Source organism: Lates calcarifer, linkage group LG5 (assembly GCF_001640805.2).
Source record: "Lates calcarifer isolate ASB-BC8 linkage group LG5, TLL_Latcal_v3, whole genome shotgun sequence".
NCBI classification, from domain to species: Eukaryota; Metazoa; Chordata; class Actinopteri; family Centropomidae; genus Lates; species Lates calcarifer.
In genome coordinates this window covers 2,186,610-2,203,039 of record NC_066837.1, presented here as the reverse complement: position 1 = coordinate 2,203,039, position 16,430 = coordinate 2,186,610, and the positions used below count along the sequence as shown (strand labels likewise).

At 44.2% G+C, this 16,430-nt stretch overlaps 1 protein-coding gene across 1 annotated transcript; it reads right to left on the bottom strand.

The window, feature by feature from the left end:
- Positions 1-332: 332 nt before the first annotated feature.
- abcc10 (ATP-binding cassette, sub-family C (CFTR/MRP), member 10) lies at positions 333-16,210 on the bottom strand. The gene is given in 23 exon segments (XM_018677525.2): positions 333-2,925; positions 3,019-3,131; positions 4,783-4,880; positions 5,384-5,529; positions 6,372-6,598; positions 6,600-6,626; positions 7,059-7,219; positions 7,302-7,471; positions 7,882-8,225; positions 9,060-9,252; positions 9,505-9,643; positions 9,873-10,061; positions 10,227-10,304; positions 10,412-10,601; positions 10,981-11,079; positions 11,184-11,355; positions 11,459-11,538; positions 11,704-11,861; positions 11,936-12,092; positions 12,182-12,409; positions 13,225-14,596; positions 15,063-15,277; positions 16,161-16,210. Coding segments are annotated over 22 exon segments (4,653 nt in total). The 5' UTR covers positions 15,239-15,277; positions 16,161-16,210; the 3' UTR covers positions 333-2,789.
- Positions 16,211-16,430: the final 220 nt, after the last annotated feature.

Here is a 16,430-nt window from a genome sequence, read left to right as displayed (position 1 = left end):
ATCATTACTCAAGCAAAAAATGACAAAAATCGTTGATTCAGGTTCTCAAAAGTGAGAATTTTCTGCTTTTCTTGATTTTATAATATCAAAAATTAAATATTCAGATAGTTAATCAGACAAAAAAAGACTTTCAGTGACATTGCCTCCTGCACTAGGATATTGTGATGGACATCTTCAATGTTCCCCCATGCTTTATAGAGTAAATTAATCAAAGAAAGTAACAGGCTGATAATGAAAATATGGTTTGCATACTGTCACGGTGATAAAACGCACTGTTCACCAGTCAAGTTAAATCAATCTATTATTAAAAAAAAACAAACACATGATCAGTATGTGATTTCACAGACCTTTGTATCTTTTGATGTTGACACCAGTTTGGAAAAACAGTTTGTAACAGATGCACAGTTTATATAAAAAGAGCTGAGAGAGGTCAAACACATCAGAGGCTGGTTTCAAGGTTTCAATCTCCACCTTCACTGAGAGTGAATCCTCTTCATGACTCACTGCTGAGTGACGGAGGAGATAATCAACAGAGAAGACAACTCATTAATTCTAAAAATAGTCTGTTTGGTTAAAAAAGTAAAAGTAGCAAAGATAACATCAAGGTTAGAAAATTAACCAGGAAATTCAAAAGTCTCACAGTGCAGCTAATGTGCTTTTCATTAAAAAATTAAAGTCAGGCAAAAATAATTACAGTCTCAGATTGTACAGTTCACACAAGGAAAATAAAACATTCAAGCAAAACAGGATATCACAAATACAGATTTAAAAAGAAAAGAAAAAGCCTGCTTAAAATAGAAAAATAAAGTGATGCTGATTGAATGCTAAGCTGACAGCTAAAATGCTTTTGTTGTCTTTTGGTAAAATGTTCCCAAGGTCACAGCTGATTAAAGCTCCACCCCCAGCTTTCTTTTATGGGAGCAGAGGTGAAGATATATGTAGTGAATCTATAATGTAGGTTGGTCTTAAACAAATAAGAGTTTCATATTCAAGCAAATGTCTTGGATTAAAGGCTTTTCAGCATCTTTGCAGGGTTGTAACTTGCTGCACATTGGTGATACATCGAACTAAACAAGCTTGTTTGATCACATTGTTCATAAAACAAAATGTAAGATGATATTCTGCCTGATTCCCACGAGTTCAAGCACTGCATCATTTGTATCAACAGAAATGTAGAATAGTATATCATCAGCGTAGATACACACACAAATACAGAAATTATCATCATATCCTCTGAGGACATCGCTCAAAAAACACATGTATAGATAAAAAGCAGGGGACCAAAACAGCTCCTCTGAGGAACATGAAAACATACTGTATGTCATTACTTTTTGAAATACAGCCTAATGTCCGAGACTAATGTTTGCGTTTATAACAATATTCAGTAGCTGGCCTCAGAGCTGAGGTAGCGATAACAGATCTACAGGTAACTGTGCCCTAAATCCATGTTGCTCCAGGTGGATGGATGAATATCATTTTAACCTGCAAAAGTGTAAACTACAACATTTTTATTAAAGTTAGATCTTGAATTAAATCTCACTTGACAAGAAAAAAAACTATGTGACCATATAACAGGAAGAGACTGCATAGTGACCACAGTTTGAAGAATCAGATTAAAGATTACTGACATAAAGATCACTCATTCAGATAAGGATTAGACTGTAATGTCAGACTGCTTCAGGCTACTGAACCTGCACTGAAATCTGGCATCTGATTTATCTGCATGCTGATATTTCTTTCAGCATAAATCGAATGTTTAGCAGAAGTAACTTATTTCCACAGTCTGACATTTAGTGAAGAGCGTTCTACAAATCTCAAGACAGGGAGCAACATTTTCTCCCACTGTTTACAAGCACCTTATAGAAAACATTCAAGGATGAGTTCACTGACTGTTCCCCTAAAGCCACCACAGAAAAATTATAAGATCTTATGAAACAACCCAACACAAACTACTGAATTAACAAGAACAGATGACAATAGACTCATTAAATTACCTGCTTGTAGTAATAAATTAGAACAAATCTTTGCAAGGCAACTTGTTAATTTGCCAGTATATGGTGCAAATGCAGCGCAATCAAGCAGTTCAGTCCTTGAGTCCTAGTGAAAGTTTGTGCCAAATCTGTAGAAATTCCTTCAAGGTCTTACTGAGATGGACAGTCAACCTGAAAACATGATGCCTGTGGCTACAGCTGCTGCCGGCGTGGAGGCATAAAATCTAGATTTTTGCACCAAGAAAAACTGAGGGAGAAAGCAAAGCTATAATACTCAGAGGCAGATATCAGAGAGAGTGGGAAAGCCACACACTCCACTTCAAAACAATCATTTATTTCAACGTATGAAGATCGAAGTTTCAGCTGAACGATGGCTTTTGTCAACACGTTTACACGATGAACCCAAGTTCTCATGTTAATTGACGTCCCCTTCTTAAAGAATAAATATATATAACATGAAAAGACAATTCACAGATTTATCGATCTTTATAAGGTGGAATAAACGATCAAATTGGAGTTATGAGTGTGCAACTTTCCAGTTATGATTCTGAAGATTTTTATTTGACCTAGAACAAACTTTCTGAGCACAACAATCAATTTAAAGAGACTAAATGTCAGGAAAAAATCAAAAAACATTTTCCTATAAAAGGAAAATACTGCATTTTTTGTTTGATGTAATGTGTGTGAAGCAGGACAGAGCTGAAAGTGAGCTCTCAGCAAAACCTTTTCAGGATAAAATCTAAAAATATATCTTCAGATTTTTGGAAAAGTTTCAACTTTCTTTGTGTTTCAGTTATTTTACTCTCCTCTCCCACCAACCAGCCTCTGGAAGATGGAGTGGTCACTCTGGCAGAGAGCGGCCGGGGTGTCAAACTCCACCACCTTCCCACCCTGCATCACCAACACCCTGTCACAGTCCATGATGGTGTTGATCCTGGTGACACAAACAAAAGAAGAGATTTATCATGTAAAATCACTGCAGGACTGGACACTGACTTTCAGACTTTCAAACTAGAAAACATTTCACCTGTGTGCGATGGTGAGGACGGTCTTGTCCTGGAACTTCTCTCTGATGGTCTGTTGCAGCAGTTGATCCGTTTTCTGATCCACGCTGGCTGTGGCTTCATCGATACACAGGACCTACATGGGTTTATTCATTAGAAACAGAGGTAACAGCAGGACAGGAATTACTGAGAGGACGGACAGGAACGCAAGGGGAAACGCTGCAATGTTAAATTTACTTTGTGTCAGAGACTAAGTCAACAAAAATCAGTAATATGAGATAGATATTTTATTGCTGCGTTACTGTGCTGAACTGTGGTGAAAAGCACGTGTTAAATCAATGGACACACGAACATTTAAATGTTTAATGTTGTAATTTGAGTGTATCTGAGTAAAAACATCATCTTTAGAGGTTCACATCTGCTGTATCGACTCCTTTCTGTAGTGCAGGAGTGTAAACAAGCAGCAAAGTTTCCCTCAGTGTACAGGCTCTATGACTGTCGTCCATTTTTCCACAGGCAAGTAGTGTCAAGTCATGCAGTGTCATAAAAATAGACACTGCAGCAAAAAGGTGTGGCTGTACCCTTAAATTCTAATCCTTAAGATCTGCATGAAGTTAAATTCAGTTTTTGATACTGCTACCATGATGGATATAAAGAGTCTAACAAAGCACGAATGTAATCCAGTGTTACTGTTTCTAACTGCTATCAGCTTCACTGTTTAACCTTCAGCGTCCTACAGGAAGATCAGAGTCATATTAAGTTGCTAATGTAAACCCAACATTTCCTACTGCTGCTGTTTCACGGTAAAAATATTCAGCTGTGTCTACAAAACAAGAAAACGGCCATTTTTCTGTATTTTTTGTGGTTTGATATCATTGTACTGTGTCCTACTGTTCAGTGTGGAAAACTACTGGAAACTCAAACAAATAAAAACTTGAGCTTCAAATTTCAGTGAGCACACCCTCTCCTTTTTCTTGTGTTCTGTCCTGCACCTGTACCCAGCTGGATGTGCACACTGTTTAGCTTTTGTACTTTAATAAATCACAACGTACGCAGCCATAAAATCATATCAATTATTATTGACTGACTTACGTGATAAAACAACATGAGCTGGTGTGGCTGTGCTGTAAACAGATAAACCAGTTCCTCCTCTGCTCAACTGCTGCAATGTAAATTCTACTGTTGTTCTACTGTTCGTGTTAAAGTACATCCACTAAAGTGTTTGTTTTACCACTGACAGACTCAGATTGTTCTTCTCAGTGTCTGACAACATTATGACAGGATTCCTACAGAGACAGAGCTTTTTATTAAAGAGGAAGATCCTTTTAATTAAGACAGAAAAATAATGATATATCACTACCAGACTCCACTCGCAAAAACAGGAATTTTACAGAGCAGCTGCAGGAATATCTCTGCCTCCATCTGTTAGTTTGTTTGTGTTATCATGTGGTATTTTTACATATGTGAAGTATCTGATTACTTCTTCCACCACTGAAACTCACACAACATCACAAACACACTGACAGATGGAGGCAGTGGTATTCCAGCAGCTGCTCGGTAAAATTCCTGTTTTTGTCAATGGAGTCTGGTATTGAAAAAAGTGATATTTCTGGTTAAACTAAAAGGATCTTCCTCTTTAATAAAAAGCTCTGTCTCTGTAGGAATCCTGTCATCATGTCGTCAGACACTGAATAACAATCTGAGTCTGTCAGTAGCTTTAGTGGACGTACTCGCTCAATACTGCACCGATCAATCATTTTCAGTCGATAATACACCTGAGCTCTCACCTTGGCCTGGGTCAGCAGAGCTCTGGCCAGACACAGCAGCTGTCTCTGTCCCACAGAGAAGGATTTTCCTCTCTCTCCAACCTCAGCATCCAGACCACCTGACACACACACACACACACACACACACAGTTAGAGAGGAATATAACGCTGTTATCATCTCCGACTGATGCCAACAAGATACTGGGAAGCTTTCTGGATGAAACTTGTGCGTGATGTGGCACAAAATCAGCTGCAGAGATGGCACATGTTTCTGTTTACCTTCAGACTGCCAAGAGAGTAAAGTGGTTATTTGTCCTGAATCCAGAACTAATCCACTGCCAAGACCAGTACGAGAGGAGAGGGAGGAAAAGAAGACAGAGACGACAAGTAGACGTGATCTTATACGTTAAAGGGCTCTAGTCCTCGTTTCGTTGTGGCAGATGAAGGCTTTTTAACTAAAAGGAACATTTTGTGACCGTGTAGCAGACACGTGAACGGTGAAGGGTGCGGTGAACTTTTAAATTAAAGAACTGTGAGTCAGGTGGTTTAATTCCAAACACACCTTTGCTTACAAAACATCACCCTGTTTAATATGCTGTGTCAGCCCGGCTCATCCTCTCACCCATCCTGTCGACCACAGCGCTGAGGTGACACTGGTCCAGGACGTCCAGCAGCTGCCAGTCTTGGTGTCGCCCACACGGGTCCAGATTCTCCCGGATGGTCCCGCTGAACAGGAAGGGGTCCTGAGGGATGATGGCCAACCTGGACCTGCAGAGGGCGCCACCAGCACACAGATACAGCATCCTCAGTTTGAATGAAGCCGTGGATAATGTGTGAACTATGATTATCTGGCTCAGTTTTCCACACGTTTTATGTTCAAGTTTTTTTCTTCAAATTTTCAGTCAGAATGGAATTTGAGGCCAGTTCCTCATTAAAAACACACATGAAACTGGAAACAAAGCCGACGTCTGGGTCTGTGTTTTCCAGACTAAAGTCTTCACTGTGTTTTTGCTTTTTTCGCGGAAGATTTCGAGTCAGTTGATTAGATTTTGGTGAAGATCCAGGAATTCTTTGGGGTTGCTAGACTTTTAAAACATTTGCAAACTTGTTCATTATTTTCTCATGAACTACTGCTCTCACTTGACTGAAAAACTTAATATTAGTAATATTTTTTTGACTTTGCAGCCTTGGTGGAAGCATGCTGCGTGTGAGTCCCATTAAGTGGATTTAAATGAGTAAATTAGGCAGAATTATGGACAAAGTGGAAATAAAAAATCCCACAGAAAAGCAGAATTACTGCCTCGTGGATTTAGGAAATATGATCATTATCTCCTTTGACCTTTTGGATATAAAATCACTTCAAGACATTTGTGTTAATTATTAGTGAATTAATTTGTGCGTTATGACCAAAAATGTATTTTGTGAGGTCACACAGATCTTGACCTTTGACCTTTGTCCACCAAATTCTTCTCAGTTCATCCTTGAGTCCAAGTGAACGTTCGTGCCAAATTTGGAGAAATTCTGTGAAGGTGTTCCTGAGATATCGTGTTCACAAGAGTCGGACAGCAGTGCTGATTTATCGCTGTACCTCTCCTCCACCTCAGACCTACCTGAGCTGACCCAGGCCCACCGAGCTGATATCCAGCCCGTCCAGGAGGATCTGCCCCTGCTTGAGCTCCACCATGCGGAACAGGGCCAGGAACAGGGTGGACTTGCCGGAGCCCGTACGTCCCACGATGCCCACCTTCTCCCCGGGTCGCACCACCAGGCTCACCCCGTCCAGGGCGTTGGGAAGACCGTCCCTGTACGCCAGAACCACGCCGCGAAACTCCAAACCAGCCCTGCTCGGGCCACGCGGGGGGCAGCTGAAACAGACGAGGTGCAGTGGAAACAGTAAGACAACATACAGTATAAATACACTCATTACTCTTAATATAGTGCTTTTCATTTATCGTATGGGACTCCACCACCTCAGTGCCTCCTCTGTTGGTCTGAAGCGGACTTTGTCTCATTATCTGTTGCTTTTAATCTCTTCTGTTTAAAAGTGTTGCTGGAAAATAGTTTTAGTGGCCTGAATAAGCCTAAATGAAGTGTTACTGCTTCTGATTTTAATGTTGGTTTCTAACTGAAACTGCACTCTCTAAGTTGAATTCCTCTTATCTTGGTTTTCATTTTGTGAAATAAAATCAAAGGGGCAGTCCAGGGTTTGAATCCAGCGAGAGGCCGATTGGATGTTTAAAGCTGGAGCTGTATCTGGACCTGAAGGCCAGACCCCCTCCCTCTGTAGCTGCTCTGACCTGTGCGCTCTGCTGCTGAGGCTCGGTGGGCAGGCCGGTGGCGTACTCCTCGGTCCGCTCCACGCTCACAAGCTGCATCTCCGTCTGGGTGAAGCTGAATATGAGTCCAGACAGCAGGGTTGTGATGGACAGAGCGTAGGACAGGGACAGACCCACCAGACCTGATGGATCAGAGAACACGGGTTATGGAATCAGACGTTTCGTGTGCTGGCGCGCAGCCACCAAACTCTGCTGCTGTCTCACCTGGATCAACAGAACGAAACTGGTGCTGGACCACAGCGATCACGCCGAGGCCCGTCACCACAGCGACGCCAATCAGCTGCAGGCGGATGTCCAGCCACTGCATGGCGGCGTTGCTAAGGAACAGGCAGCGCTGGTTCTGCTCCAGACGTTTAGCACTCTCCTCCTCAAACCTGGAAGGACAGAAAGGATTGGTGATTGTACATGTGATGTTTTTGAAGACACAACGAAACTGGCAGCTGCAGCATCGACAGCTTCTGTGATGTGAAGTCTTTCCAGGTGGGAAGGACGTCGTTTTTGTTCAAGGTTTTGGCGCCTCAAAGGCAGGCATGACTTGGCGAGCCACCAGATTAGGAGAGAGAGTGGTGGAAGAGGAAGCAGAGGAGAGAAACACAACATAAATATAAGTGCAGTAACTGTTCTAAACACACAAATACGACCAAGCTAACAAGGTCACATATAGTTCTGACAATGGAAGGAGCTCCCACATCACATGTGAGTGAATAAAAGTTACGTATTTGCACAGAAACATTTTACAGGAGGAGAAAAAAGGCACCGGTCGGTGAGTTTTGTCGTCTCTCACCTGGCAGAGCTGCCGCTGGCCCGGATGGTTCCCAGCCCGGTCAGCGTCTCGGAGAAGTGCGAGTAGACGGGCGACAGGGTGAGGCTGCACAGGCGCTTCAGCTCCCGGGAGGTGTGTCGGTAGAAGCGCTGCGTGCGGTGGTAAAGCAGAGCCAGGGGCAGCAGGGGCAGCAGGACCCAGGGGAGGCCGTAGCTCATCACCACCAGCATCCCCAGCAGGCCGAAGACGTTGGCCAGCAGGATGTTCAGGATGAACGGCAGGCTGTCGTCCACGCTGTACACGTCTGAGGAGAAACGGTTCAGTATGCGACCCAGAGGGGTGGTGTCGAAGAAGGTCACCGTGGCCTGGAGAGGAGATGAAGTTACTTATTATTCAACTTAAAGCTGCTCTAATCAATATTTCTACATTAACAACAGATCACATGACTGCTTGTATGTAGTGATGAACCTGCAGAGGATTGAGGTCCTTCACAGATCCAAGGAGAATTTTAGCTTCTTTCACTGCCTGCTCAACATCAAACAGCAGCTAAAACAGCTCAGGTTTAAATGGTGGAGACCAAACCAAACCTTTAGAGAGTGAATACCGAACTTACAACCACCAGGCAGCTAAAAACACGACTCCAAATGGATGCTGATGTGTCTGTACGTGTAAATAACAATACTGCGTCAACATTGTGTTTACAGCTTGTTTCTGCTGCACACAAGTGGCCAAAATAATCAGTTTATGCAGGTTTAAAGGTGGAAATATAGATTTTTGGTCAGCTTTAGTGGGGTTAGGGGTTAAACAGACACACAGCACTGACATATTATATTCTAATGTTATTAGAGGTAATGTGTCAGCAAAAAACAGTAAAACTGAACCATTTAATCCTGTCCTAATGAGCTAAAAAGCTCCACAGTGGCTCAGAGGAAGGCAACACTCTCATTTAAATGACTGTAAATAAAACAATACTGACTCGTCTATCTATCAGTAATGTTGTGTTTTGAGGCAGTTAAGCAGCAGCGGGCGAGAAGACGACGACATCTCACTAACATCCTCCTGGCGTCCTGTCAGTGGTTCTCTGACCTTCAGCTGCTGCTGCCAAAGAGACGAGCGCTCAATCTGCCGCGCTCCGCTCAGTCAACTGTCAACGGCAGCACCGACAGTTGCTCTGGGACTCAAAAGCTCGGATGACGCACCTTAAGGACCCGATCCAGAAGTCTGTTGTGGATGGCTGTGGCGGCGCAGATGGCTCCGTAGGCGAAGAGGAAGGCTCGCAGCGCGGTGAAGACGGTGTTGGCCGCGGCGATGGAGCCGTACACCATCAGGTAAAACTTGACATCAGAGCTCATGTTGCTCAGAGGGAAGGTTTGCACAGAAGGCAGAGGACACCTGGATGGAGAGATGTGAATATAGATGTAAAGGGTGACTGAAGATGAACAATGTTTTTCCAAATGATAACAAAAGGAAATGATAAAACTATTTAAGTCTTTTGTAAAATAAGGTTCACTAATATCAATTTCCAAATATATTTTGATCTAAATTTTACTGTGTGTGATATCTGGGTCGTCATCTCGACCGTCTCCTGCACAAAACCTGATTTGTTCTCGTTCAGTTAAAGGTGATGTTGACGGGTCGACGTACATTAATCCTCCAGGTGAGAAGAGCAGCAGGTGAGAAGAGCTGAATGCAGCTGTAACAGAGTCATTCGACCTGGTGGATCCGTTGTTCTTCAGCTCAGAGATCCAGTGGGAAAGCCACCAGTCGGAGACGTTCTTAGAGGCTGAATCACAAAAAAAAAAAACACACACAACAGTGGTTTGTTGTTAAAATATGACGCAGATAAACAGGTAAAGTTTTCACACTGCAGGAGAGAACGAGACCTGATTAATGAAATGTTTTGATGCTAAAGAAATAAACTGATTCCTGAGGATTTGCGATGACTGGCAGCATCTGCTCAGGGTCACCACTGAACACGGATCATGCTGAAAAGACGAGCGGTCGATCCCAACCTTGCATGAGGAGCAGAGACATCAAGATGGAGGAGGCCAGCACGCCGCCCACAGCGACCCAGTAGGTCTGGTAAACTCTCCACGCCAGCCCGCCCACCTGCTTCTGCTCCGCCCCCGACAGGTCAGGATCGTCATCCACACACAGATCAGGAGAGGAGCCTGGCTCATCCTCGTCCTGCTCCGCACCATCTGCTGAAAACCAGCGAAGGGCCGGGAAAATAATCAGACTCTTCTGCAGCAGCAACAGTCACAAGCTGGATGAAAGACGGCACCACACTGACTCTGAGCTTCTTAACCAGCTGTAAAAATCAAAGACTGATTCCACAGTTTTGTGCCAGTCCTTCAACCCTTTACCTTTCTCTTTTGTGTTGCAATCATTCTTTCGTTTTTTCGGCACTGCCTCCACCAGAGGAAGGATTTCTGCTGGTGTACCTGCAACATGAAAAAAACTGTAATATATATTCCAAAAACATGTACTCATGTACAGGTTTTCTAAAAGTGAACAGAACATCTACCACCTGTTTCTTTTTGGTCTCTACCTGTTTTGATTATTGTTCCATTGTCCATGAGGACCACCATGTCAGCTTTATCCACAAACTCGATACGGTGTGTGCAAAGGATTCTGGTCTTTCCCCTGAGGAGTTCCATGATGCATTTCTTCATGAGGTGTTCAGCCACGTCTGTATCGACCGCTGCCAGCGGATCATCGAGGAGGTAGATGTCTTTGTCCTGAGGTGATGAAGTCAGACAAAAAAATGATGGAGCTGCTCATTACTCTGGTTTTAAAACCTAAGAATATCAAGAGTTAGAAACAGAGTTTGGTGTGTTTGTTGCAGCCACAGCACTTCCTGCTCCAGAAGCCGGGGATCATGGGTAATATACACCGTGCCCAAGTGAATTAATTACCTGTCCTGACTGCATAAATACCTTTCTAACTTCTACTTCATGAAAAATGGAGTCAGTATTTGCACCATAGATGAAACTGAACTAAAATGTGTGTAAAATATATTTAAAACAAGTGACAACAGTGCTGTTTGTCCTCGCTCTTGCAGCCTAACACTTTCTCTCGGAGCCTGAAGCAGATGGCTGGTTTGTGCAGAGGACTGACCATGTAAACAGCTCTGGCGAGGGCCAGCCGAGCCTTCTGTCCTCCACTCAGAGTAACGCCGTTCTCTCCCACTTCTGTCCTGTCACCATTTGGCAAAACCTGCAGACGCATTTCAAAAAAGAAGCTCACTGAGTGTGAGTTAATGTGAGTATGTCTAATTCAAACACAGACAGGAAAAGACATGGAGAGTGTAGTCATCGTACGTTGAGGTCGTCTGAGAGAGCACAGGCCTCGATCACGGCCTGGTAGAAGGTGGGATCGTAGTCTTTGCCAAACAGGATGTTGTCTCGTACTGATGCATGCTGGATCCACGGCTCCTGAGAGGCCAGGCCGAAGCCGACCTCTCTGTCCGCGACGTAAACCACTCCACTCAGCCTGCAGAGTGGAGTTTACTATTATAATATGTAATATGGATCTCAAAATGTTCCAGAAGAGAACAATCCAAATATCTGAAGTCTAGATTCGGAGGTGGTGGTACCTGTTGAGTTCTCCAGTCAGAGCAGCCAGTAAGGAACTCTTCCCACAGCCGACCTTCCCGACCACGACCACCAGAGAGCCCTGAGCCGGGAGACGGTAAAAAAATGTCTTGACACAATAAAAACATTCAGGTTGAAATGCAAGACTGTATGTTGTTGTTATAGAGGTTTTGCTGGTGTTCCAAACCAGTTCAGAATAAAATCTCAGGGAAATGAAATGCCTGACATAGAGACAGATGGCATGTACCTTAGTTATGTGTAGACTGAGACCGTGCAGCAGCAGACTCCCTTTAGCTGCTGCAGTTTCACTTTCTCCTCCCTCGTTCTGGTCGGGACTGCCGGGTCTCTGCCAGGAAAACGTCCCCTGGTTCAACAGGAGCGAGGTGTGACTGTCTTCAGGAGACACTGTGGACAGATATGTTGTGTTTCAGCACAGTGGAATATGACACCTACACACAGACTTCAGAGCAGCAGCCTACCCAGAGCGTAGTACGCCTGCAGATCCTGGTTGGTGAGTTTGAAGAAGCGCTGGATCCGGTCCAGAGACACTTTGGCCTCCAGGATGCCGTTGAGGACCCAGGGGAAAGCGTTGAGCGGGATGATCAACATTCCCACCAGAGCCAGCGTGGTGAACACCTGCAGCGGCGGAGACAGAGCCCAGCTTCTGAGTCTGGACTTTAAAGTGTCAGCGAGCCTCGAGTCAGGTTTTTAACAAGCGTCCCTACCTTGGCTGCAGTCAGCTGGTGTCCCAGCATCACGTACGTCACGAAGGTGAGGATGGAGATGACCACAGGCAGCGCCGCCCAGGTGTACACGCACATGGCGTCCAGGTATTTGATGGCCTTGAGGTGGGACAGCTCTCGCTGGCGGCAGTCAGAGACCTTCTGGGTGAAGTGAGACTCCCAGTTGTAGAACTTGATGACGCGAATGCCGAAGAGGATCTCGGTCATGAGCTGTGAGAGAAAAGTCACGAGGCTCGTCAAGTTTTAAATTCCTATTCAGTGATGACACTGATGAAAAATCACATGTGCATTTGAGCCCAACTGATACTGAGGCCTTTATCAATATTTCTGAACTTTAAAAAATCAAAAAAACATAAATTTGGACAGTTTCACTGCGTAAATACACAACGATCATAAAAAAACGTGTCCATATCAAAACTGTTTTACCATCCCTGCACCAGCTGTTTATTCTAGGAGTCATTTTAAAATTCATTCCCTTAAATTTGACTGTTAAAGGCTGAAACATTCAGCATTTAAAATTCTGACATTCCCTTTTTACACTTGACATAAACGTTTTTGAAAAAGATCCTTAATTTTTCATCATTTTGAGTATTTCTTAATTCAATAGTGAACAGGTGACAAGAAACCAGGGGAGAAGAAAAGTGTACGACCTGCGACACAGGACCTCGGCTTTAAACTTTTCAGTAAATATAATGAAAACATAAAAGCTAATTTTAAATACTTTAAGCTTATATTAAGAAAACCGAAGGTCAAAAATACACAAGAATGAAATCTAACATGAAACACTGCAATTTAATCTTCTACCACGTCACACAAACAGTAAAACGAGTCCAAACACACAGCCAGAGTGATGAACTGCATCCTCACCTCATCCTCCAGTAATGTGTGTGTGAATATGATTCTATCAGTTTATCTGTGCTAAGTCACAAACAGCCAACAACATCAGCCTGATCAGCATCTTGGGTGAATGAGAAGCTTTATAAAGCATCTATTTCTTTATCAGCTGGGCTGTGATTACCTCTCACCTTCACGCGGCTGTCTTTGTGCCGCAGCATGTCTTTGTTGTTGCTAAGGATACGGGAAGCGAGGAACTTGTTGAGTGGCACCAGCAGCAGCGCCACGACCAGCCCTCCGAGGAAGGCCACGCCCACCTGCAGGTACAGCAGGTAGAGGGTGATGGAAAACCTGAAGGGCAGGCTCCACAGCTCGTGGAAACTGTTGAAGAAGTTGACCACGCGGTCGGTGTCCGTGCTCATTAAGTTCACCACCTCTCCCAGGGTGAAGCCGGCCAGGCTGCTGCCGCTGACCCGCAGGGCTTTGCCGTAGATGGACGACACGAGGGCGGCGCGTGCTGACAGCGCCACCTTGGAGACCTGGAAGACGTAGATGTTACGGAGGACAGAGGTAAGAAGGGTGGTGGCGAAAAGCCCCAGAGCGCACCAGGCACCTCTGCTGACAGGGGCCCCTTCTTCTTCTATAAAGTTCACCAGACTGCTGAGGAGCAGCGGACCCGTAAAGCTCAGCATGTTGACCACCACCTTCAGCACGCCCAGCAGGTAGAACCGCAACCCAAACGCCTTGTGCAGCACCCTCAGCAGCCCTACATCACCCTCCAGCTCCAGTGGTTCCTCCAGGTAGTGTGAGCTCCAGGTGCCGTTCAGGAGGTTTCTGCTGACCGGCCTGGGCCACTGATCCCGCCCGTTACTGACCGCTGTCCCTCGTCTGCAGGCTTCCCAGCACTGGTGGAAGTATCGACAAACCACACTAGTCCGAAGTTTCCGAGGAAGATGATAAACATCAGCCGGTCTGTCCAGCTGCCCCCGCTGCCCTCGTCTGAGGAGAGGAGTCAGCCACAGGTAGAAGAGTCGAGAGAAGCAGCCACTCCCGTCCTCGGCCACCATCTCACCTGTGTCTGGCTGGGTGCTCTGTGGGATGAGCGGGGACCCGTCCACGGCGTTAATATATAAGGTGTAGTCAGGATCACTGATGCAGGGAAATGTAAATGCAAGGAGGTAAACCAGAAGAGGCAGCGTCCGGGCTGAGGCGAGGACAAACCGCGCCAGTTTGAGAGGCTCTGTGAGGTTTAAATATCCTTCAGTTTCACAGTAAATCATCAAGGTGATGACAAGGTTGGGGACTGACAGGAGGACCAGCAGGAGCAGCAGTGGAGGTCCCCTGGTTCTCCTGAAAGCAGATTTCTGGAGCACCGTCATGGCAGTGAAGTGGACCAGCCAGGCCAGGACGGCACAGCTGTCGGTTAGAAGATCCAGGTACATGTCCCCCTGCTGGAGGACGCTCACCAGGACGACGTCTGCGGTGAAGAGCAGCGCAGCCAGCAGAGCTGACACCAGCCGGAGCGTCCAACCACAGGGAGGAGACGTCTGCAGGAGGCTGCACCTGCGGAGCACAGAGGGTATTACTCATCACTAACACACACAGTATTTATCTACATATTAAGAGTTGGTTTGCTACTTTTCAGTTTTATTACTTTCAGGCATTAACATGTGAGCTTTCTAGTTTTAATTCTATCAGCTGGATTATCTTCCCTGCACATTTTGACAGGAAATAAATCTGTTTGTGTCCCTGATCACATTCTAATGCACAGATATAGATGAAAATGTTGTTGATATATGACAATAAAACAGAATTCATTTGAAAATGTACCTTTTTCTTTTCAAACTCATCACTTTTAGTCTTAAAAAACAGCTGCTGTGCATGTTTTTTTCTGTAGAAGTTTGCACTAAAATATGCTACAATCTACGATAATACAAGGCCATGACTAACTGAATGAACTGATATCACACAAAGTTATCTGTGTTCCTCTGAACGTGAAGTCGACCGTGTGCTCACAGGAATGACCTACCTTGCCATGCTGAGGTAGCAGGCACTGAAAACCGCCATCCCAGCGTGAGGCAGGGCTCCGAGGACGAGCTGGTTAAAACAGAGGCTGACGTGTCCATTCTGCCACAGAGGGAAAGGATTCTCCTCGTCTGTATGACAGAGGCCTGCGACCAGCTCTCCTGGTCCAAAGTCACTCATCCCTCCTCCTATCTGACTGCTGACATTTTAGAGAGATATCTGAAGAGCAAAACAAAACATGAATCACTGAGTGTAAGGGATTAGAGGGCTTTTAGAGGGAGACAGCAGAGGAGTGTGTGTTAACATAACTTAACTCATTTTAGTTTTATTTGTTTTATTCAGGCACTGTTCCTTTATGAGTGACTGAGTTAAAAACACATTTTAATACATTTCTAAAAAAGTGTTAGGTAGAAAAACAAGTTTATATTCCTCAAACTAAGGTCTGTACTGGCACTGGTACTGCTCTGAAACTATGGTACGCTGGAGTAAACACAAAGAAACACAGGGAATATAAAACTGTATGTATAACCCTGTATGTCGTTTTTAGTTGGACCTGTGAAAAAACATATTCTAGCTTCTTATACAGTGAATATGCAGCACCCGAGAGACGAGAAAAGCTCATGTTTAGCTGGTTTCCACACTCTTCTTTGGACTCTTGATTTCTACAGACGTTTCCGGAACAACCTGTTGTGCAAAGATCTACAAATACAAGAAACCGCCGAGATTTAAGACTTTTCAGGAGGACATGGCTTCAAACTTGGATACTAAACTTAATATAAACAACCACAGCAACCATCTGCATTCTGGGTGTTAATTTTCCAGCCTTCATGTGTTTCAGCACTGACCTTTAACCAGGCAAGTCGAGGAAGAAAGAGAGAAACTGTTAAAACCAGATATCAGAGGGTTTCCTGTCTGAAATTGCACAGCTGCAAATGTAAACAAATGAGGCTAGCTAACTAGCTTAGCTAAACAAATATCAAACTGTTCCGCTTGTTGGGCCGTTAGCGCCATGCTAACACAAAATATTATGTAAGTAAAACACTAATGGGAGACTTAAGAGGAAAATAAAACTTATTAATACGATATAACTGAGACAAGCCACCTTTAAATATCACCGGCTTTCAGCTAACGCCGAACACTTCCGTCCATCTCATATGACGTAAGCAACGAGCTTTTCAAAATAAAAATCCCATGTAAAGATGTAATAAAAACAAATGTACGTGCACGATTTATCTGTTAAATCTGCCTATTTTTACAGGTGCATTCATTTATTTATTTTATGATATTTCAGAAATCTGTTTGGGATCAATTAAGTCTTTTGGGAAAATGAGAAATCCCTTGCAGAGAGAATTTATTAGCAAAATCAAAGCAG